At 32.6% G+C, this 25,945-nt stretch overlaps 1 protein-coding gene across 1 annotated transcript; it reads left to right on the top strand.

Moving 5' to 3' along the window:
* The first annotated feature begins 22,699 nt into the window (after nt 1-22,699).
* Nucleotides 22,700-25,728, top strand: LOC125812218 (leucine-rich repeat receptor-like serine/threonine-protein kinase BAM3). The gene is made up of 2 exons (XM_049491741.1): nt 22,700-25,246; nt 25,363-25,728. The coding sequence occupies exons 1-2, from the start codon at nt 22,711-22,713 to the stop codon at nt 25,698-25,700; spliced, it is 2,874 nt and encodes a 957-aa protein (XP_049347698.1). The 5' UTR covers nt 22,700-22,710; the 3' UTR covers nt 25,701-25,728.
* Nucleotides 25,729-25,945: the final 217 nt, after the last annotated feature.

The following is a 25,945-nucleotide window of genomic DNA, read 5'->3' on the forward strand; positions in this document are numbered from 1 at the left end:
GGATAAATTAGATGTATGGGATGAGGACGAACAAGTCCAACACTGTGATAAGCCTTACATACCTGGAAAGAACAATGTTATTGGTGAAAATCGACATGATCTTGACGAACTTACAAAACCTAGCTCTTTCTCCTCTTGAACTCTTCTTTTTTTCTAAGTGTTTAGAAACGACCAAGAATAGTTTAGCATCTGATTAAACCCTTAATTGGGTAAGGGAAAACGTGCTAGGCCTAGTGCAAAAAAAGAGGAAAATACCAAAATACCTTTTTCTAAAACGAATGAGATGCATTAACTAGAAAGGATTCACTCAAACGGGCAAAAACTTTTTACACTGAGCACGAAATTAGGCAAACTTGGCGGCGTTGGAAAGAGGACTCAAATACCTTCAATTTGGTAGGGACCACATAATTCTTTATGAGTTAAATGATATGGTCGTTTGAAGTTTACCCAAGTAAAACCTCATATATTCTCTACTTGATATCCACACTTAAAATCTTGATTAATCCTTGAGAGATCACGCATATCCAAGTCATAACTCTTGAATTCATAATTCAAAGTCAAGATAGAGTTAAGAGTAGAGTTTGAGGAAGTTCTTTGAGTCATTTTGAGAAGTCTTTTACAATCTTTTAAAACTTGTTTTAAGACTTGAGTACTTGAGTATGAGGATGAGGAGAGTTGAGTTCATGTTTTCAAAAATGAATATAAGGGAACTAAGTATTCCCAAGTGTAAATGTTTTTAGATTTAAAACGAGAGGAAACTTTGATTTTCCAAATGAGTTCATGAGATCGTTTTTTAGCACTATCTCTTTTAAGAGAACCTTTTGAGTAATAATCTCAAAGTTTGGGGATGAGGAATGTTTTTAATCATATGAGCATGATTTATATTATTGGGAGTAGTATTGAGCACCGATATGGGACGAGTTCAGACAACTCAAAGTCCTCATAAACCATGTATGCCAACATGGGTAAAGGGTCATACCTTTTAGATGATTCCTTATTGATTTTAAGCATAGCTTAGTGGATCCACTTATTTGAGGATATCCTATACTTCGGCAAGGTATAGGGCAATTCTGGTAGCATGGGCAAGACGATGTATCATCACATAGCTAATAGTAATGGTTGTCGGTTAGAGAATCTCTCAAATAAGAGTAAAAGAGTTATTATTGTATTTTTAAATACATTGAATTATTATCTACTATTTCAAAAGCTTTCTTTATAATGCATCTTTATTATTGCTTTTATATTGAACTGAGTTGAGTAACTGTGGTTTTGAATATATTTGAGTTGAGTTGAGTTGATATGAGGTGAGTATGTTCTTTCTTTTTATCAAGTCAAGCTTATATATGTGCTTTAGAGTTCCCCTTGCATGCTCTTACATTCCATGTACTGACGTCATTTGGCCTGCATCTTTCATGATGTAAATACAAGTAACCAGGGTCATCAACAGGCGCTCTGTTGATACCATCTACAGTTTAAGTTAGTTTTGGTAAGCCTCCTTGCTTTTGAGGGTTCCATATTTACTTTCAGTCGTATTAGGATGTCATGGGTCTTGTCCCGACTTCCATCATAGTTGTTAGAGGATTCATAGACTGTAAAGTTTTGAGAAGTCTGTTTCATTTTCAATTTTAATGTTCTAGACTTGAGTTGCCTCTTTTGGCTAGTTGAATGTTTATAAATATTCTAAGTTATTTATTTTGAGACTTTTGAGAAACCTTTACTTTTGAGCGCATATATAGTTGAGTAAGTCTTCTGCTGAGTATTGAGCCATGCCAAGGGTTCCCTTGGGGACCAGCAATAGTTTTTGAGTGGCAGTTACGCCTAGGGTGTAGAATCGTGGCGTGACACTGAGCCTATACCCTAGACGTGGCTGGCACTTGAGAACCATTGTTGGTCCCCAAGTGAACCTTCATTCTGGCTGACTACAAGCGGAAGACTAACTCAAGCATACACAAGCATCAAACTGAAAGAAATGTTAAATCACTTGTTTCTTTAAATCTCAAAACACTCTAAATATAGGAAGTATGAACATAGGTTTTAAATAAAACATTTGATATTAAAAGACTCTCCAAAACTTTCTATCTATGAAACCTCTACTGTATAAAGATGAGTGTTGGGACAAGACCCACGACTCCTCAAAAAAACTAATATTAATTACTCACAAAACTGGAGTCCTCCGGAAGCAAGGAGGCTTTACTCAAAGTTGACGAGCGGATGAAGTGATCTGAACAGACTCTTGTTGAGGATCTTAAGTACTTGTATTTCTATCATTAAAAAATGTAGGTTGAATGACATTAGTACATTGAATGTACAAGTATGTAATATAGTTGAATAACAATTAACTAAATGAAAGGACTGCAGTAGATATAGATATATACTCAACTGAATGTAAAGAAATAAAGATGTAGAACCATTAAAACTTTACAAAAATACTTACTCATCTCAGAACTCAACATATTAAGTGATATAATAAAAACACACTTTTAACTCTATTTGGGAGATTCTCTAACCGACAACCATCACTATGAGCTACATGATAATACAGTGTCTCGCCCACGCTTCCAGAGATGTCATATTCCTTGCTAGGGTATAGAACACCTCAACTAAGTGGATCTACTTAGCTATGCTCAAAAGCAATAAGGAGTCGTCTAAAAAGTACGATACATGGTTTGTGAGGAATGTGAGTTGTCTGAACTCATCCCCATATCGGTGCTTAATACTACTCTTAATAAATATATATACTCATGCTCAAGTGTATAAAATATACTCTTTATCAATTTGAGGTAATTACTCAAAATATCCTCTTAAAAGAGGTAACTTCTTTGAAATAACGTTGAACTCATTACTCGTTTAGAAATCAAAACTTCTCTTTTCTTAATGTAAAACTGATAGATTTGGGGATCAATAGTTCCCTTAAACTTTACTCAAAATGTCTCTTTAAACTTTCCTCAAAACTCCTCTTTAATTTCTCAGAAAATAAATTTAAGATAATTGTTCGATTAAAGATTCTCAACAAAAACTCAATGGATACTCAAATAATAGGATTCATGCTGAAATGTAGACATGAACGAATCAACTCAATAAAAGTTCTAGAACCTTTCTCTTGAACTCACTTTAATTTTGAACGTGCATTAAGACATGTGATTAGGATATGCCAGAATTTTCAAAAGTAAATGGAGACTATAGGAGCTAATACGGAGAAGGGAAATGTGGCCAAAACTTAAAGGAACTAAGGAGAGGTTGGCCTAGTGACCCCTAGCGTACTGTTGGCCTTGAATTTCAGATGTCAGGCATGCGCGCACTACTAGTGTGCTGCCCCAGGCCCTGAACTACTGAAGATAAGCCTTGGCGCGCCGCCCCAGGCCCCTCCCCAGCACCCAACAAATTTTCAATCTTAAATTAGGACCCCAAATTAGTTTAGAATTGGGAAAAATTTCCTAAACTCTTCTTGTTTCTCAAACCCAAAACTAATACATGATAACTTCCATACAATTCCTTTAGAAAACATAAATTTACTAAATCAATAGGGTTCATGCGATACTAAGCCTGAATAACACTGTAGGATTTACAAAACAAAATAATCAAAACCTCAATTGTTAAAGAACCAAATTCAATGTCAAGGAGTACGAATGGATCCTTTAGATGTAATGATTTCTTGACTAAATTGAGATGTAGGGCGTGAGGACGAACAAGTCTAATACTGTGAGAAGTCTTACATACCTGAAAAGAACAAAGGTTCTTGGCAAAAATTGATGGAAACGTGGAGAACGCTTGAACCCTAGTTTTTTTTATCCTCTTGGAACATCGCTCTAATTCTTCTAAGTGTTAAAGAACGTGATAAGATGTGTTAACACTGATTAGAACCTTAATTAGGTGAAGAAAAAATGTGGTTTAGGCTTAGAAGGAGTGGAAAAAGACCAAACTAGCCCTCTAAAACGATTTACGTGCCTTAAAAAGAAGGCTTTACTAAAACGAGTATATCTTTTTACCTTGAGCTCGAATGAAGCAAACTTGGTGATGTTGGAAAGAGAACTCAAAGACCTTTAATTTTATATGTAATGGGCCACCTAGTTCTTTATGTGATAAGAAATATAATCGTTTGAAGTTAACCCAAGTAGAATCTTACATCAAAACTTAATCGGTATGGAAACTTTCAACTCAACTTTGTGCTAGGGGGTTCTAGTGGCCTTAATTCATATCCAAATCCATTCCACACTAAAGAATTGACATTTACACATAAGGAAAACTAAGAATCACTTGGTACAATCTTATTCACAAATGAAGAATAGTTCAAATCTTAACTTAGAAATTTTCAAGATGTTACACGTTGTAGTAAAAAATAGTTGTGGAAAAATATTTTTTAATACATTATTAATTTAGAAGTTTGAAAATAATGAATTAGAAGAAAGTAGGGTGGTCAAAATTGGGTGTCAACAAATATAATAATTAGGTGGTCCATGACATATCAAATTAAAGGTCTATGAGTTTTCTTTCTAAATCCACCAAATTTGTCTCATTTTTAGAGTTCAAAGTAAAAAGTTATGACCATTTTATCATAGACAATCATAACAGATTTTTCAGAGTCAATAATAATGAACCTCATCTATGGGTCGTAAATTTGAGTACTACATGTATTGTTCACTTGTGATTAAAAACTTTTGAAAGTCATTTTTTGGTCTAATTTCGGCCCGTAAAATTAAGTCCTGAACTCTAATTTTGGGCTTGATTTCCACATATCTGATTATGGGTCGTAAATTCAATTACGGGCCGTAATTTAGGCCCGTATAATGAACTTCAGAAACTCTAAATTTCAGTCTCACTTCCACGAATGGGATCGATGGATCGTAGATGGCCTCATGAAAGGTTTTCGACAGCTTTATGATTGGGGTTTATTTTATCTTTTCCCACTTTTTATAAGTCTAAGCCACGGCATTACACATATTCTACAAGGGTTTTCACGCTCAAGACTCAGTTCCTACACTCTTAACTCCTTCAAATTCAGAAACTACCGCAAGCAAGGCAGAATCTAAGGTTTCAAGTTTTTCAAACGAGTTCTTCTTTCAAATCTCAGGCTCTTAGGTATGTAAGGGTTCAATGAGAGTATCACTTCACTCTCATGACTAAAGTATTTTTTATTTTCAAGAATTCTTCAAGATCGTTAGAAGCAAAGTTAGGACCTTTTTATGAACTTATGATATTCTTCATTAATTCATATTTTCATTGTTTTACTTTGATTCTAAAAATCTTATTATATTGATTTAACATGATTTTCATGGTTCCTTAAACATTCATGACTTTTCAGCATGAAGACCAGTATGATATGAATGTCAACCTAAATTCAGGTTACTTAAGATATAATTTTTTAACTTAAAATCACATATGATTCAAACTGATAAGTAATTTTCATACCCATGAGCATTATATGAACATATGTTATTTTGTAAGGACTATATAGTATATAGAGGATGCGGGCTTGGAAACTCAAGTCCCATAACTATGTGCCAGCATAGGATTATGTTTCACCTCTTTGTCGGTTGATCTTTTAGCCCTGAGAGGCTCAGATTAGTGAATCGAAATAGATATGATATGGTCATATACTCTGGCAAGATATAGGGAAACCCTCCCAACTTGTTTATTTGTTGGACATCATGAGCTCAGATGATGTATGTCGGTTATAAGAAACTCCTCAGTTTATGCACCTTTTTACGATATGCTCTTAACTTTATTTTATTCACTTTAAGTATGTTATTTACAACTATAATTTGCAAGGCAAATGAAATAGACTCATCTCTATATATGCTTTTGAAAGAAGATTTTGAATGATATGTAAACATGAAGTCCAAGTGTTTTATTCTTAAGTTCTTTCACTATAAATATGATTTTGAAAATCTTATTTTTACTGACCTCGTTATGCCATTTTACGATTATGCTAGTGCCCCTTAATTACTCAATACATTTCACGTATTGACACATACTTTTCTCTGTGTTGCATCCTTTTATGGTATAGATTTTGGCGTCCGTACTCAGAGTCACGGCTAGTGAGGTTGCAACAGTTCTAACCAGCAGTTGGTGAGTCCTCCTCATTTTAGGACTTCCTAAATTAGTTGTTGGTCAAAGTTTAGTACTTTCTTTGTTTATTCGGTTTGAGGTAACTGAGGGCCATGTACCGATGAACTTATTTTCTTCAGTCTAAATGTTAGAGGCTTATTTCAGACATTAGTTGTTTAATCATCATGAATTTATTGATTTCCATATTAAGCATATGTTTCAACTTTCGCATTAATTTCATATGACATACTTTGATATGTTATGCAGAGGGTTAACTTGGGGCTACTCATGATTTTGAGTATTGTGTCTCGAATGGGGTGTAGACTCGGATCTTGACATTAGTTATTAGAATATATTTTTACATTTTGTATATTAAAAAGTAGAAATAATCTTTAAATAAAGGAGAAAATGGTAATCCAACTCCAATTGTGATTAATATATTGTCATTTGTCCATAGTTGTTTTGCATAAAAAAGACAAGTTGTTTTAATTAGAGATAATTTAAGTTTATTAACAAAAGAAATTATCTTATTAAATTATTACACTAAAATTCAGTAAAATATATATTTATTATTTTTCCTGATCTCAAATAATTGATGGTCGCACATCAACAATTGTTGAAATGATACTAAATAATCGATTCTGCAAGATGAGATTGACTGAGCACGACAAATTTATAATTTTTTGCCATTAGATTTATGTGATAATCATGTTGACCACTAATTTAAAATACATCATTTTGATTTGTTGATTTGTTGATTTGTTGTTTACAATTTTCAATATATTCATATCAATCTTATTCACAATTTTTTTAGGTATGAAAAAAAATTATAGCAAAGATTGGTCATTCTCAATTTTCAGCTCAATGAACCTTAAATTGTTACCTTGAATTGAACGTGAATATTTTCAGAAATATTCATTTAAATATTTTTACCATTTGCTCTTATTTTCTCATTCAACAATCTAATCAAATTCAACAAAGTTCGTTTGAAGTAGACTTTTTTTTTTTTTTTTTTTTTTTTTACCGTGGTTTCCGGGCGTCGCTTTGCGAACCCGACTAGCTGTACCCACCGGGTCCCGCTGTTTCAAGGCGGGTCCACCACGGTTAGTTCCACGGGGCCCTGGAGACGCGGCCGGTTTGTAATGCCTCCAGTGGCCCTGCTGGGGCTCGAACCGGCGACCTGAAGGACTTTGTCCCAGGCCTTTACCAGCTGAGCTACCCCTCAGGGTTAGTTTGAAGTAGACTTGCTAATAATTGTTCTAGCACATTCTGTATGTTTGAATACGTTCATTTCAATAACTATTTCATCATTCCAATAGAAAGTAACTATCATATCATGTTCAAAGTTCGTCATCTTTATTCCCTACACGTAAAAATAAACGTTTTTTTTATAATTAACAAATAAGAAAAAACAAAATTAAAACTATCGTAAAATCTTATTATATTTTTATGTACATTGACTTGACTTATTTAATTCATATCTGGTGATTTTTTGTGAATGTTGTTCCAACAATGGACAACACAAGTACAAAATTTGTTGAAAATTATTATGATGATGTGTTGATCATTCATTGCAACAGTGTTTAATTTATAATCATCTATGATCATCTTGAAAAATAAAGGAGTGTAACTTTAAAAGAGTGTCATAATTGATAGTCATGTTTTAAAGTTAAAACGTTACTATCCATAATGTTTTATAAATGAATTCACAAGACTAAATTTGCAGGAGTCAATTTCGCATTTGTAAGATTCGATTGTCCATGATTGGATTTTAAAGAATCATTGTTATTTTAGCTATGAAAAAAATGTTTCTCCGAATAACGAACATACTTTGTCAATTATTTATCTTTTTGTCATTGATTTTTTTCAAATAAAATAAAGCCTAATACGTTACTAGTTACTATCAAATACATTTATTTTAATTTTATAAAAAAAAAAATTAATAAATTAAATTTAAATAATGACTTATTTCGATCAAATATTTCGAATATTTACATGAGACGGGTAATTTTGATCCCCTCCATCCTGATCCCTGCCCTAATTTCAGTCGACCTCAAATTTCATACAACAGGAAGCAAGAACAGAGGAAAATCCATGGAAATTCAGAGTCCGATGAAGCTAAAGAGATTGGTTGTGATCGGAAGGCATAAAAAAGACCGAATCAGTGATTTACCCGATGCCATCCTTCTTCACATCCTGTCTATGGTGCCGGATGGAAAACAAGTTGTGCGAACCAGCGTACTGGGTAAACGATGGAGGTCTCTTTGGATGTCTGTTCCAATGTCAATCGATTTCAACTTCCCCCAAACTGAAAATCTAGTCGTCACACTTGATTACCTGTCGTCCACACTTACAGAACTTCATTACTGTAAGTCGTGCGATAAAATCCCCAGATTTACCATTGGGGGATTTAGGTACGAACACTGTTATGCTAAGTATGTTGATTTATGGGTTAGTTTCGCTACTAAAGTTGCTAAGGTGGAAGAATTTTTGCTTGGATTGTTATCTATAAATGATCAAACTTATGACTTCCCTTCGTATGCATTTAAGAATTCGTTGCTTAAGGATTTGGAATTGAGGAATTGCCAACTTAACCCTCGTGCTACTGTCGATTGGACTAATCTAAGCTCTCTTAAAATTGGGTATATCGATTTGACAGATGATGCTATGGAAAAGATATTATCTGGTTCCCCGAACTTGAAAAGTTTGGAACTAGATAATTTTTCCGGCCTACAACGTCTCGAAATCAACTCTGTCAAGTTGACACAAGTGATGATAGAATCTTATTACAATGACAATGATGAGATTTGGCTTGAAATAGTAGCTCCACATCTTCAGCATTTAGAAGTTTTGGAATTGTGCAGTGAGATACGCATTGGCCAGAGAAATGTGCCTTCACTTGTTACTGCAGTCTTTCGTTTAAATTTTAATTTTGAGAATGAAGAACAAGACTTGGAGATGGAATTTAGCTGTTTGAAGGAACTTCTTCATAGTGTTGCCCATGTCCAGAATCTTGAATTGGGTACCTGGTGCATCGAGGTTTATTCATACTCTTCATACTGCAATCTTGAATTTTTATTTACTATTGAATCATCACTATAGTAACTTTAACAGTGCACTACTTATAATCTGATAACTAAGTTGGTCAGTACTAAAGAGTTTGCAATGGATACAACAATATGTAAAATTTGGTTTGATTTACACATCATACTTTTAGTTATGTTGATAGGTTTTTCCAAGTGTTTAAAGGTCCATCTTTGGATTTGCAAGCTAACTATGAACATGTTGATATGTGTACAGTCATATAGTCCAAGTTGTTTTTATGTTATATCCAACAATGTGCATTTCATTTATTAAGTATGCCATGTTTGCTTGTTTTGACATATTTTGGTTTGTCTGTTTTTGGTTCATCAGTGCCTGTCCATCCTAGAGTTGACAGGGTGGCGGCCTCCACCATCAAGCCGGAAATTTTTAGAACTGAACCTAGCCGTAATACAATTGGACTTCCCTGGAATTTACAGCTTTCTACAGAGCTCATCGGATCTTGAGACATTGATCATTGGTTGTTGGTACAATCACAATGAAAGAGTAAGTTTCCTTTCGACCTTTATTTATATTACTTCATGTTATTCAAATCAAACAACTATTAGTGGAGGAATAAGCTGATATATATCAACATATTTCTAATCTTAAGTACTTCAGGAAAGAAAATTTATTGAAGTTTTTTTTTAATAGCAATCTCCTTAGTCACTTTACCATCCCAACTGTGCTTCCTTCCATGAGTTCTATTTTTGTTTTTTCCAATTCATCGTTGCCTAGGAGATATTGCAGCTTCCCTAGCTTCATTTTTAAAATATTCATCCAGTGTGGCATCCTCCTCGCTTCTCTCAAAAATGTTTGCACCTCAAGAACTTCTTGGAGAAAAATCACTAGGTCTAACATGTAGTTGCTTACTAGTGTTAATAGGAGTAAGAGAATTCACTCTTTCAATATTCGAACTCATCAGTATATCAAGAAGCGCCATGTCTATAGTATTATTAATCTTCTGAACATTAGAACTACTGCGCAGAATTCTCAGGTGATGCATCTATCAAATTTGCAGATTTTTCAGCTACTTCAGTTGCTAGATCTGCCGGTTTCGAAATTGTATGACGTCCCTGTTTCTGGTGCATCTGTCTAGCAATTTCTTTTGAACTCAACGCTCCATCTTTCATGATTTCAGGCGATCGCTGCCCCCAAGTGACAACTTCATTCCCCTGAATATTGTCTTCTAATATCTTCTTGTTCCCAGCAGCCTTCTTTAACACCTGATTGACTAAAATCTGTACCTCGGCTTTTGTGCCATGAATGGTCTTACCAACTTCAGAATCTGTAGCATCTGATTTCTCACCCAAATTACGAACACTCTGTGCAGCTCGTCTTAAATTAATAATTTCCCTAGCATTTCCCTGATGCTTAATACCTTGCATATTAATCTGCATACTTCATCTCTATGGCCTTGATGTTTGCCTGTACGTCAATATGAAGGTTAATAATCATATGTTATTATTTGGTACACTATCAATTCATTCGACTTTGGCTCTAATGAGCAATCTCACACGTTCAGGCAAAGCGCCAGTAAGTTGACTTCAACTTTAACTCTTGCTGTGTTGGCCTTGTTTGATCTGTAGTTGCTCTATCAACAACCAAAGGTCTGCCCACTGCTGATGCTAACAAATATAATGCCTCTCGAACGAAAAATTGCACCAGTAAATTCTGAAATGATATCCAAGTCAAAGCAATGGATTTTCTTCTTTGGGATTAAACCAAGGGGTCCAACGAAAAATTCTAAATTGATAGTCTTCCTCCATGGATTTTCTCCTTCTCACCAATTGATGAAATAGCTATACGAATAGACAGCACCAAAATTCTCATGTGCCGTCAATCGAATTAAAATATGCTGTGAATCTAATGAAAATGTTTCATGCCCCTTTAACCTTTAGTTGTTGTGGAAAATACTCTCTCAACTCTGTCATTGCAAGTTTGCAACAAGATCATATCGCAAATTTTTCTCTTGGAAATTTATACAGAGCACATTGCAATTTTTCCTCCTGAATATCAGATTATTCAAAAACTATAGTAGGTTCTCCATTGATTATCAAAAATGTTGCACGCCCCTCTAGCTTCTCTTGCTAGTGAGTTAAAGCTGAAAATGTTATTCTCTGCACCACTAGGTGACTCTATCCAGCTAAAGAATTAGCCACACCATTGGCTTCTCTATAACAGTATGTTACCTTGACTAATGATTCAACTCTTTAATCTTTTCAATAATAGAGTCATATCGCCAAGAAGGTTTTGCAACTTGCTTGACAACATTCACAATAAGTAAAGAGTCGGCTTCCACACCAAATGTTTCTAATACAATGTTCAACACACCAAATAAGCCATAGGAAAGTGCAATCGCTTCAGCCATATTTTTTGTTCAAATCTGCTTCTCTAGTCTCAAAAGTTGATAATTTGTCTTTGTTAAATCTGCTATAGCTGTGTGCTTACTGTTCCTTTTTCTTGGAAGATGTTCGGAAGAACTTTTTTGTTCTCTCAATTTATTTTCCTTCATAAAATAGTGCAGCTTGCATTTCTTTGACAGAGATTGCATGTTGTCATTATCAAAATTGATTCGATGAGTTACCTTTTTGTAGATGTTGGGAATAGATGTTTAACAAGGGATAATAAATGCTCAGATGCTTTGAAACATTTTTTTGTTGTTTGGATGTACCACATTGTAACATTTGCTAATATGTTCCTTGAATTTAAAAATTCTTCACCTTTTTGTTTTATCCACAATCAACTCCTTGCCTTGCTTTCTTCTAAGGACAATAATTGGTTAATATAGTGTATTCTTTCCTACAGAATCTGTTGGCAAGGTACACAGATGAGGATGAACTGAGCGAGAGGTTTGAGAAGCATAATGTTAAATGCTCATTTTCACATCTGAAGACCATCACGATCAATAACTTTTCTGGATCATCAAGTGAAAATAAGTTTGTGCTGCAATTGGTAAAATATTTGCTCAAGCATGCAGCCATGCTTAAAGAGTTTGTCATTGCTTCCACATACCAATGGATGTCTCCGGAGTATCGTAAAATGGCACAAAAGCTCTTAAGCTTTCCAATGTCCTCTCCGCACGCTTCAGTTGTCTTTTCTGACATATAACCTTTGTCCCCTACACCATACCTTACTAACAATGTGTTTATGCTCTAAACAGCAAGTAAGAAAGTTTGTCGTAAATGTTTTATTGACTTATACTCATTGTTTGTGAGAATAGTTTTTCAAGATTCAGTTATGTGTCCAAGGGCTTTGTTTTTGTTGGCCTATGTTATTTTTAATTGGTGGAATGATTATTTCTCGACTTGGACAGTGAATGACCTTAGGAAGGAAGCAAGGCAATGGAACCTTGTCCCAGCATGTTTTCTGGGGTATTACAAAAGGAAAGAAATAGCATGTGTATATCTGCAGAGTTCATATTAGATAGTTTGTATCAGAACTTTTATGTTATTGATGAATTTATAATAATCTGTATGGTAAATTGTTGAGTCCTGTACTGTTCTCTACCATCTTGGTACTTCAGTAATGATATCTGGAGAAATCTGCAGTACTTATGCAAATTAACTGTCAATAAGGGAAAGGTTAATTTATCTTACTTCTCTCCACACCTAGTGGTGTGAGGGCGCACGTGCACCCAAGAAAGGATGATATATTTAATTGTGTACTATGAACTCATTTGGTTGAAGCTGTGTTTCAAGCATTTTTATTTATTTTTTTTGGTTTTCCTTTAAAGCAGTGGTGCCTTCTCTATCTTCAATTCCTGGATTTGCCTTTCTCCACGCCCATCTTGTAACGGGGAAGCTAACATGGTAGGCCGGCCCTTTATATCTGAGTATCTAGGATTTTCAGTAATTTTATAATGTTTACATTTGCGAAAACAACCTAATCATGCAATTTGTATTCGTTGATAGACTTGATAGAGGATGAATACAAAAGAAACATATACACTTGATACAATTGTATTCATTGATAAAGTTGTTGATACAAATCAATTACATTCATTAATACAACATCTCTCCCCTCTTTTGAATCTCGCCTTTCTCTCTCCCAATTTCACTCGTCTTTCTCCTCTCTCTCTCAACACATTCTCTCCTCACTCTCCCAATCTCGCTCGCGTCTCTCTGTCTTCTAACATGTAGCTCTGGGTGATAATTAAGCAAACTGTATCTCTCTAATTAAGCCTAAATTATAGTCATTTTTGAAAGTTGCTCATAAATCAATCACCCGATTAATTAAGCTTCTTGATTTTAACCTTGTTGATTGATAATCATACGTAAAAAATGTTGCTACTTTGACGATGGGTTTATCTATCTGATAAGTAGTGAGGTAATATATATATATATATATATATATATATTAAAATTGACATACATAGGACTAATAATTTCAAGTTATGACAGTATAATAATTCTTTCAAGTTGTAACAATAAAAAATTGCAGGTTCTAACATTTTATTAAAAAAAATGTTTGAAAAATATATAAGGTAAAAACAAATATATTAGTAGTAATTAATATGTGCCATAAAATTAGGAGATTAAAAAAAAGGAATATTTGTTTTCCTTTTTTAACTCAAATTCGTTCAAAAAACAGATTTTCTTCTTTTGTTCAAACGTTTCTCTCTCCTCTCAATTTTTTCTGTAATTTGTCGTCAGTCACAATTAGTTTCAATTCGTTTTTATTCAATAATCTTCATTTTGTTGTAATGGACGGCTTCTTGTCAATATCAATAAAGTATGGTGGTAAATGGGATCCTTCAGGTTAGTGTTTTTTGCCATTTTTTATTTGTATTGTTATACTACTAAAACGTAAAAAAAAATTAAGAACAATGATACTGGAAAGGAAATTTCCAGATTTTGTTTGTGTATAATAGAATTTAATTGTGACTTTTTTGTATGAACATTCTTTTTTTGAGATTACATAATATTTGTTTGATATTGTTATAGATTTTGATATGATTTTTTTTTTTAATTTAAGGTTTCTGGTAAAAAAAAAATACATAAAATTACATACCATTTTTTTGTACGATTTTGAAATTATATTTGAATGAATTTCGTATACTGTTTACTTAATAAATGACAAATAATTGTTAAAATTAGTATTGTGTTTGTGTTATATTGGCATGATTCTGCTATGAAAAAAATTACGACTTATGGGATGAAATAGTAATAATGTTAGCCTGATATATGCATGAAAAGTGTGCCAAAAAATGTATGAAATGTGTATACTCCATTGTATAATGTTTTATGGTTTGAATGGTTTTTTTTTTTGGCATTATTATGAAATGTAATTTGGTAATAATAATGTAATGAATTTGGTATACTGTTTATTTAAGAAATTACAATTACTATTTATAAGTTGGAATTATTTTGGTATTCTATCGGCATGATATTGGTATGAATAATTGATGATTGTTGACATCTGCCCTTTCTTTTGATTGTAGAATGAAGATTTTCTGATTGAAGAGGTGATAGTGAGGTGTAGAAACGGTGTCTATGGAAGATGATTGAAGAAGTGATAGAGGAGTTGTTAATTTTTGAATGTCGGGGTGATGGGGTGCTGACTAGAACAAGTGTGGTGACATGAGGGGTCTGAATTTGACGTGTAACAGTAAAAAAGGAACAAGAATCAAGGTAAAATTCCTAAAAATGTGTAAGAGATAATTACGGTAGATTCTTTATTTATACCATTTAATATTAGATAGAAAATTATAAAAGACTAATTATTTAATAAAGTAAAATTAAATTGATTTATAAATAAAAATTGATTTGTTATAATCCGTAATTAAACGGTTATAAGCAAGAATATTTTAAAAGTAGATTTAAAACCCGTAATATTGTCCCTTAAATATATATGTGGGTGATTTTTCATATATATATATAAAATCTATTTCTTGTAACTTTCGAAAATATAAATTTACTCCAATATACTTTTGATAAAGCTGGTAAATTAGAATTACTATATTTTGAATAGAAATATATATACTCCCTTCACCACTTATTAAGAAACAATAAATAGAGAGATAATATTATTGTATTAGTATCACACTTTATTAATTATAAATCATCTAAATATTATAAAATAAATAGTAGTAATATTTAATAACAAGGATAAGACATACACAAAATAAGAATTTATTTCTTAATCTTTCAAACTGAACAAGTAAAAATAAGGAAAAAAGGTTTGAAATATATTCGAACTTTGACCGAAATTGTTGTAACAATACCGAATTTTGGAAAGGACCTTTTACTCCTGCACTATTTAATAGTATATTTTAAAGGTATATATGTATCCATGTGAACATCATAAATATTGCATCATTATAAATAGTAACATGTCCACGTGGGCACATATATACCTTTAAAATACACTATTAAATAGTTTAGGAGATAAAAGATCTTTCATAAAATTTGATATCGTAATAACAATTTCGACCAAAATTGAAGTGTTTTTCAGACCATTTTCCCCAAAAATAAACTGAGGATGTAACAAATGGGCTTATGTTTTGGAGAGAAGAAGAATCTTGTTGGTTTCTCAACTGGGTGTGGGGTTTGTTAAAGTGCGTTCACTAATTAAATTAAAGTCACTTTTAAAAAAGAAAAAAGACATTGTGATTCGTGTCAAATCTGGTGGTGAATTCAGAATCCTCTTTTTTTTCTTTCAAAGTCATATTTAGTACTGCAATATAATACCTGCCTCTCGATACCGAATCTGGCATTACATTAATTTAATTATTGCTTATGGATATTGGTGATGCTTGTAATTCTCTCATGAATTTAAAATTAACACAAACATAATACAATAATATTGTTACATGTGTTTGACATGCAGCTTATAGGGAATTATTATGCATTTCCTATTCTTTATTGAGAAACTTTTGCATATAGCCACTAAAAAATAGCTTAATTACGCTCCATATCTATAGTTTGTTAATTACGATTCGTAGCTACATATTATAGGGAGGAGAGTGGTGAGCGAAACTGGGAGAGAGAGGTGAGCGAAAGAGGGCAGAGAGGCGAGCGAAAGAGGGCAGAGAGGCGAATTGTATATGTATATTGGTTAGATAATTGTATATTATACATATGTATTTGTATATTCTGGCGAGCGAGATTGAGAGAGGGAGGACAGAGGCGAGTGAGATTGGGAGAGGGAGGAGAGAGGCGAGCGAGAGAGGGAAATAATTTGTATATTTCGCATCTCGTTTATATAATTGGTGTGTTTTTGTATAATTGAGTAATAAAAAGTTTGAAATTATACAAATATGATAAAACTCGAAATAACGAGGTGATACAAACATAAACATATGAACTTTAAACAATTAGACAAAATTTATTATATAAATTATATTATACAAAATCTGAAAACTACACGTTTATAAAAACTTGAAAAAGTTATACACAAAAAGATTGAATGTATATGATGACAAAACTGAAAAACCAAAGAAAATCATCGTCATATACAAATACAACAATCATATACAAATACAAATCAAACGAAGAATTGTTAGTTGCGAGTTATACAAATGTGCCGAATTATACAAACATGACTAATTATACAAACTCGAAGTCAACCCATGTAATTAATGGTTAATGTTAGTCGCGAGTGGTAATTATAGCAAACTATAGCTATGATGAGTAATTAAGTCGTATAAGTTTGCTTAACCGCATAATTTTTCCTTCTTAATCATTCACATAATTCTTGATATTATTTCCCAAAACATGGATTTACTATACTTCCTCTGTTTTATTTCAAGTGCTTTAGTTTGTCTGGCATAGTTACGTTAACCTCATTATGGTCACTTGAATACTATTCGTTGAAATATTGTATATATAGGTTACAAATAACTTTTTAGAGATATATTTTAAAATTTTGAACACCCTTAAGCAAAATTCTTAGCTTTACTACCGGGGCTCTTTGCACATGGTTTATGTACTACTCACTCCTTTGTAAACAAGAAATATGTGTCTTCATTGGTCATGAGATTGCTTTTCATGACCAAACATTATGATGAATTTTTTTGAAGATTAATTATATATGGAGACAATTTATGTGGTATTCTCCCCCAAAGGGACATATGTAATAATAAATGAAGTTTGAAGTATATAACATAAAGAGACATTGAATTGATTGACAATATGCAACTGTATAGCTACTTCTATAAGTGGACCATCCAATGTTTTATGTCTCATCATATATATGTTATGCAAAAGTTTGATTCCCACCCACCCACTTCATATGCTTTTGACTACTCTTACAAAAGCAGCGCGCAACAAGGTGGACTAATCCCACAAATTTATCTTTCTTGATAATTTTATGGAAAATACTTGATCACTGTTAAAATTAATTATAGGAAAATTTTAAAAATTTGAGATGTGTCAAAAATATAGTTCTTATGAATATTTTACTCGATATAATGTGTCCCTCAAAATTTAACAAGTTTTTTTTAATATAAAAAACATAAAAATTAACAAATATCATTGTTTCTAACAGTATGAACTTTTTTAGAATTATGGCTAATTGAAGCTAGACAATAATATAAGTACTTTCTTTTAGAGTTAATTAAAGTGACAAAAATCTATCTAAATTATTTCATTCTTTTAAATTTCATATATAAATTATTGGGAGCGAGAGAAACACACATACATTGTCACTCATTAATTTGAGAAACACACATCAATACTAACTAAATCAAATGTATGTACACACATATACACGTTTGGACCAAATTTTGTCTATGTGGTTTTTTTTTTTTAATAAGAGTAAAAACACAGTCGAATTATCATTTTTTTTTTTAGTTTCATACCTAAAGTATTGGAACTGTCATGAGAAACACTCATAAACTATCTATCATTAATTTGAGAAGCACATCTCATGTTGATTGTACTAAATGTGTCTCTATATACACACTTAGGTGAGTCTAGCCTTGAATTTTCGTTCACGTGATTTATTATTTTTTGCTACACACAATTTTTTTATTTTACATTTTCAATTGATTATCATAGAGTAAAGTTATGTGTTTCAATTTATATTTGCAGTTGGAATTGCTGCTTATGTTAGTTATATGTTGCCATTTTTTGTCACGGTGGAACTGTTTTTCACCTAGCAATTTATGTGGTCATTTTTCTTTTTTTTAAAATAGAGTGTAATACATACACAATCACATACTCCTTCTGTCCAACAATAGTTGTCCACTATTGACTTGACACACCCCTTAAGAAACAATAAATAATAGGTGCAATATTACTATATTATCCTTTGACTTAATTAAATTTAATGTTTTGAAAAATGTGTTTGATGATAAATAATATTTAATAACAAGGGTAAAATAGGCACAAAAGATAATTTATCTTATGATTTTCTAAATTGGACAACTATTGTTGGACGGAGAGAGTATTATTTAAGTCTTTTCAAACTTATGAATGATACTTTAAATATATTTCTTATATTCGAATAATTTAAGTGTGAAGCTAAAAAAGAACAAATAATTAAAATATATTTTTGATACTTACCTTCTTTTTAAAGATATTAAAAATTATATTATTCTTAATTAAAAATTTCGACTTGCTGTCAAAATGTCGTGACTTTTGGTAAGGAGCATCCACCTTTAAGGGACCTCCGGGATGTGAAAAAGAAAAGGACGACTATGAAATGATGAAATATTCAGTGATCCCATTTTATGAAAGAAACGTGCCACAAATGTTTAATTGTGTATAAAAATATTAAAATTACAACAAATAATAAATTTTAATTTATAATTTTCAAAAATATTTTTTTCTATGTGAAAAAAATGCTAAAGTTAATTAATAAAATTTAAATCTTTAATTCTCCTCCACCGTTTGACCAAATTAATATGACCAATAATCTATCTATGAATGTAGCTTTCTTTAATTTAAATAGGGGCCTGAGGGATTCATGATATGGTAAGAGAGCGGCGTTACAACAATATTGTAGTGCTCCACTTTCATTTTTTTTAGTCTGTTTTGCAAGAAGTATGCCTTTTTTTGTTTTGAAAATATTTTTATATTTATATTTCACGTCATATTTAAGAATATATAATTAATTTTTTATATATATATTTACATATTTAATTTTATTAAATTAAAATCAGATAAGCATATTAAAATGAATGAATAGTTACTTTCTTTAGCAGTAGGGGTAAGGGCGGAGTCAGGGTTAAGAGTTTAGGAATTTACAATTATATAACAGAAAAGAAAAATATTACAAAGCAGTGTGAAAAGTATTTTCATCACCCTTTCTTGTCAATCAATTTTGTTATTAATTAAGGGGTTCACAAGTTAATATATATATATATATATATATATATATCTAAAAAAAGTTAGGGAATTCGTTCGAACCCATAAACTCACACCTAGTTCCACCTCTGATTAGGGGGTATCTTTTGCTTTTTCTTGGAACGGTCTAAAGTGAGAGAGGGTCCATGCAATTTTATTTTTTTTGTTAAAGATAAAAAAGAGTATGTGCCCCTATTTCCCACTATAGAAAAAGGAAAAAGGAGAACCATTACATGCATACAATTACCAAAGAGATGACCCATTTTTCTTTTCTTTTTTCTTATGGACATTGGGATTTACTAAACTTCAAAAATTAAATTTAAAGGTGATGATTGTCCAAGATATATTAAAGAGTTCATCATCCCTTAAGGAGTCGATGTGAGACTCTTCACACACATACCCTCACACTCAGGATTGGGTGTTTGGAGTGCGAGCAATGCACCGTAACATTGAAAATAAGAATTAAAACAAATTCACCTCAAATATCATGTTATCAAATTTGGGTTTAGCTTACTCAACTTCATAAACCAGCTTAATAGATGAGGATTGCTCGAGTCAAATTAAAATGACCACTCAAATCTTGAAGAACTAATGTGGAACAGTCACAGTAATCCTATGTCCACGATGAGTTTTAAAATAAAAAATTAGGATCCCTATTTTCTCTTCAAAGTTGCTTATCTAGTAGGATAGTATATATCTCTTTTGCGGTAAAATAATTAGACGATAAGACCTGCTTTATATTCCAAGTAGGGGTGTCAAATGGTCTGTGGGTTGGGTTGAAATTGAAAATATTAAAATGGGTTGAAATAGAAATAGGGTTGGGTTTGAACCCGCCCAAGTTTACTTTGGGCTCAAATGGGTTGGGTTCAAATGGACTAAAAAATGGGTTGGGTCTTGACCCGCCCAATTTGACTCGATTAATCTCAATAATTTTAACACAGTGATATTTAACTTTTATAATCACAATTCGAATTTCAGCTCAAGATATTTTTTTTTAAAAGCAACAAATAGATAGATAAATCCTAAAATATGTTAAATAAATAATAATTCATACATTTAATATAGGAACATATCTTAGTAAAGAGTTTTAAAATGGGTTGAGATTGGAGATTGAATTGGGCTCAATTGAGGATTCTCTTAAAACGGGTTAGGCTTGAATGGGTTCAGATTGAACCCAATTCAAATTATCTTGAGCCCAACCCTTAAAATTCTGGGTGGATTACCTATATTTGGGTTATTTTTTACGCCCCTAATTCTAAGCAATCATGCTAGTTTGATACCAAAGGGGTTTCACTCAACATGTGATTCGACATAGATTCAGATTATGAGTCTGTTTGACATTGGTGCTAAAAACGACTTATTTCAAAAATATTTTTTTTAAAATAACTTTGCAGAAAAGTGTTTTTGAAAAACAAAATAATTTATGTTTGACTAATTCATTTGAAAAGTGTTTTTTATAAGAAAATTGTGTTTAATTAATCTTTTTAAAAAGTGCTTTCGAGAGTCAAATTACGATTAAGGAGAAGTATTAATGTACTTTTAATATTCAGATTATTTTATAGAGAGAAACTAGTTTAAACATCTATTACAAAAAATTAAATTAAACTTTTATTTTTATTAGATTAAAATGTTCATATTTAAATTTTCAATAAATATTATACATTTTTTTGAAGGGTTGAAATCTTTAATTTTCATTTTTTTTTTCTAATCTTACAAAAATATTGTTGTTACCTTTTTTTTTCTAATTCTGCAAAATGATACGTAAAATAATTATACATAAACGTAAAATAAAATTATTAAATGGAACTTAACCAAACACATAAGATATGTTAATTAATTAATAAGAGAGATATTGGTATATATATTAAAAGAAAAAAAGCAAAAACTATTTTTCTGCTTCTTCCCAATAGGAAAAAAAAAAACAGTTTATGCTTTCATTTAAAAGCAATTTTACATGTTTGCCAAACACCTAATTTTTTTTTTTAAAAAAAAAACAGAAATATTTAGTTTTTCCCAACCGCAGAAAAAATTGTTTCTGCTTCTATTTAAAAGCAATTTTATAGGCTTGTCAAACACCTATTTTTTTTTAAAAATATTTTTTTTCAAATTAAATGTTTCGGAGGTCCTAACAGCAATGTCAAATAATTTATAACTATTAGATCAAATTTGCCTTTTTATAAGGCTATGTCATCAAAGAGTATGTACTCCATGGGTTCCATTTTATGTGATATAATGTTACTTTTAGTTTGTTCTAAAAAAGAATTACATATTATAAGAGTCGTCAATTCAATTTTTCATGAACAAATTATAGGAGCTGATTAATCAGATACCTAATTTGTATATAATTTTTTTCTGGGTATATAGCTATATATACCATTTTTTTTTAAAAATATTTTATATATTTGTACTCTCAACTCTGTGTTATACTAAGGATGGAAATAAGTAAAAAGAACTTGTCATTTTAATTGAGTTAAGGGGTAAGAGAGAAACTAAAAAAGGAATAGAGCTTTTGTATTTGAGAGATGGAAAATATGATAAATTTTATCAACAATACGCTATGACAAAAATAACTTTTAGCGATAATAAATAGACACATTAATAAAGAGTGCTAAAGTTTTTACCGGCATTAGTTAAGTGACATTAGATCCAATGTCGCTAAAGGCTTTAGAGACATATACAAAGAGTGTTAATTGCCACTAAAAAGACATATTTAGCGACAATTGAGCTATTGTTGATAATTAATTGCCGCTAAAGATCCATTTTTTAAGTAGTGATAGTCCATAGTACACTTAATTATGAAGAGTCCAATTTACTAAGATTCTCTACTTGAAGGAGGTTTAAATTTAAGCTTTAAAAAGTGAAGAATGGAACTACATTAACATTATATATATCTTAATTATCAAATTCATGTGGACACACAAGTAATTTTGCCTTAAAAGCAACTGAATTCAGTATGTAGTAAATCTCTATGTTGCCAATGCATCTTTATGTTAACTGTGCTTCTTTTTTTTTCTTTAACTTTTTCTTTATTAGCTTTTGCTTTTGCTTTATCTCCATAAAGATAAAGATGATGAATCTAAATATACAAAGCAAAAAAATAAAAAATAATAATAATTAACATTTTAAAACTGGTAAAAGCTAGAGCTACAAATCAACAGCATCCAAAGCCAAAAATTACTATCATATTTTATCAGTATCAATGGAATCTTTCAAAATACTTGTTGCATCTTCTTCTTCTTCTTACCTTTGATGTTTTCTAAAGTATTTGGAACTTCAATTACTAGTTATCTAAATGGCTACTTCTAACACAAGTCTCTTCTTTTTCGCGTATTTCCTACTCGTGTTCCTCATTACTCCATCTCAATCGTCTCTGAGACGACAGGCTAAAACTCTAGTTTCATTGAAACAAGCATTTGTAGTATCCTCTGTTCCTAGTACTCTGTCTACTTGGAACATGTCAAATTATATGTCTATATGTTGTTGGACCGGTATCACGTGTGATGATACCAAATCAGTAACTACCATTGATATATCCAATCTAAACATTTCTGGCTCTTTATCACCTGATATTCATGAGCTCACTAGACTTCGCGTTCTGAATATTTCTAACAACTTGTTAGGTGGAAATTTAAGCTGGGAGTATCGAAAGTTTAACGTACTTCAAGTGTTGGATGCTTATAACAACAATTTCACTGGTCCACTCCCCTTGGGAGTTACTCAACTTCTGCAGCTGAAGTATTTGAATTTCGGGGGTAACTACTTTTCGGGGAAAATTCCTTTGAGTTATGGTAGTTTTAATCAGCTTGAGTTCCTGTCTCTTGCTGGGAATGACTTGCACGGTCCTATACCAAGGGAGCTGGGCAACGTTACGAGCCTCAGGTGGTTACAGTTGGGTTATTATAATCAATTTGATGAGGGGATTCCGCCAGAGTTGGGGAAACTTGTTAATTTGGTTCATCTAGATGTTTCTAGCTGTAACTTGACCGGTTCGATTCCAGCAGAATTGGGCAATCTTGATATGTTGGATACTCTTTTCTTGCAAAAAAATCAACTTACTGGTGTATTTCCTCCTCAGCTAGGGAATTTGACAAGGTTAAAATCTCTTGATATATCCGTCAATGAACTCACAGGAGAGATACCAGTTGACTTGTCAGGACTCAAGGAGCTCACATTGTTGAACCTCTTTATCAACAATTTGCACGGTGAGATTCCTGGATGTATCGCGGAGCTGCCAAAGTTGGAAATGTTGAATCTTTGGAGGAATAATTTCACTGGATCGATTCCTTCTAAGCTTGGGATGAACGGTAAACTAGTTGAAGTTGATCTTTCTAGTAATAGACTCACTGGCTTGATACCAAAATCTCTATGCTTTGGGAGGAATTTGAAAATCTTGATTCTGCTTGATAATTTTCTGTTTGGACCTTTACCTGATGATTTTGGGCAGTGTCGAACCTTGTCCAGAGTCAGAATGGGACAGAATTACTTGAGTGGATCAATACCAACAGGGTTTCTTTATTTGCCTGAGTTGTCACTGGTGGAACTGCAGAACAACTACATCAGTGGACAACTCTCCAACGAGAAAAGCTCAGCGTCTTCTAAACTTGAAGGGCTGAACCTGTCGAACAATCGCTTGTCTGGTGCACTTCCCAGTGCTATTGGAAACTATTCAGGGCTGAAGAATCTTGTGTTAACTGGAAATGGTTTCTCAGGAGATATCCCTTCTGATATTGGCAGACTAAAAAGCATCTTAAAGCTGGACCTGAGTAGGAACAACTTCTCTGGCACAATCCCCCCTCAGATTGGTAACTGTCTTTCCTTAACTTACTTGGATTTGAGCCAAAATCAACTTTCTGGTCCTATCCCAGTTCAAATTGCTCAAATTCACATCTTAAATTACATCAATATTTCCTGGAATCACTTCAACGATAGCCTTCCCGCAGAGATTGGCTCGATGAAGAGCTTAACTTCAGCAGATTTTTCCCACAATAACTTATCTGGATCAATACCTGAAACAGGACAATATTTATATTTCAACTCAACTTCCTTCATTGGCAACCCTTATCTCTCTGGATCCAACTCGACTCTTAGCAACATTACATCCAACTCACCGTCAAAACTTGGAGACGGAAGTGACAACAGAACTAAGGTTCCAACAATATACAAGTTCATATTTGCATTTGGGCTCTTATTCTGCTTCCTCATTTTTGTTGTCTTAGCAATAATCAAGACAAGAAAGGGGAGTAAGAATTCAAATTTGTGGAAGCTGACAGCATTTCAGAAGCTTGAATTTGGAAGTGAAGACGTCTTGCAGTGCTTGAAAGACAACAACGTCATAGGGAGAGGTGGAGCAGGGATAGTGTATAAAGGAACTATGCCAAATGGTGATCATGTCGCGGTGAAGAAGTTGGGAATAAGCAAAGGTTCACATGATAACGGCCTATCTGCTGAACTTAAAACATTAGGAAAGATCAGGCATAGGTACATTGTGAGACTGCTCGCGTTTTGTTCAAACAAGGAAATCAACTTGCTAGTTTATGAGTACATGCTAAATGGAAGCTTAGGTGAAGTGCTTCATGGGAAGAACGGCGGGCAACTCCAATGGGACACTAGGCTAAAAATTGCCATAGAAGCTGCCAAGGGACTTTCTTATTTGCACCATGATTGCTCCCCTATGATAATCCACCGCGATGTCAAGTCCAACAATATATTGTTGAACTCTGAACTTGAAGCTCATGTTGCAGATTTTGGATTAGCCAAGTACTTTCATAATAATGGTACTTCTGAGTGCATGTCTGCAATTGCAGGGTCTTATGGCTACATTGCTCCAGGTAACTAGTTTGTTCATACATTAGTTGATTTAATTTCTTCTCGACTGGCCTATTATGCACTCGGACCAATCTACAACCTACTAATAATGGTCTTTACATGTTATCTTTTTGTATAGAATATGCATACACGCTGAAAATTGATGAGAAAAGCGATGTGTATAGCTTTGGAGTGGTGTTGTTGGAGCTTATAACAGGACGAAGGCCAGTTGGAAATTTTGGAGAAGAAGGAATGGACATTGTACAATGGGCGAAAACGGAGACAAATTGGAGCAAAGAAGAGGTGGTGAAAATCTTGGATGAGAGGCTAAAAAATGTTGCAATTGTAGAAGCTATGCAAGTATTTTTTGTAGCAATGCTTTGTGTTGAAGAGTACAGCATTGAGAGGCCTACAATGAGGGAAGTAGTCCAAATGCTTTCTCAAGCTAAACAACCAAATACTTTCCAAATCCAATGATCTAATTGTGGCTCTACTAATTCATATAGTATATCTTTTTTTGTTTCTTGTGTGCTTGGGAAGACCCCTTTTGTTAGCTTTGCAAACAAATTGCAATTATGTTAGATCTTAGGGCATGATATCTAACTATCCTCTCAACTTGGAATAGTGTATTGGATGTGTAGAATTAGTATCCGCGTGATGTGTGGCGAATATCAAAAGAAATTGATTACATAAAATGAATCTCTCTGTTTCAATTTGTTTGT

Source organism: Solanum verrucosum, unplaced genomic scaffold (assembly GCF_900185275.1).
Source record: "Solanum verrucosum unplaced genomic scaffold, falcon-dt-bn FXZP01000115.1, whole genome shotgun sequence".
Classification (NCBI taxonomy): Eukaryota; Viridiplantae; Streptophyta; class Magnoliopsida; order Solanales; family Solanaceae; genus Solanum; species Solanum verrucosum.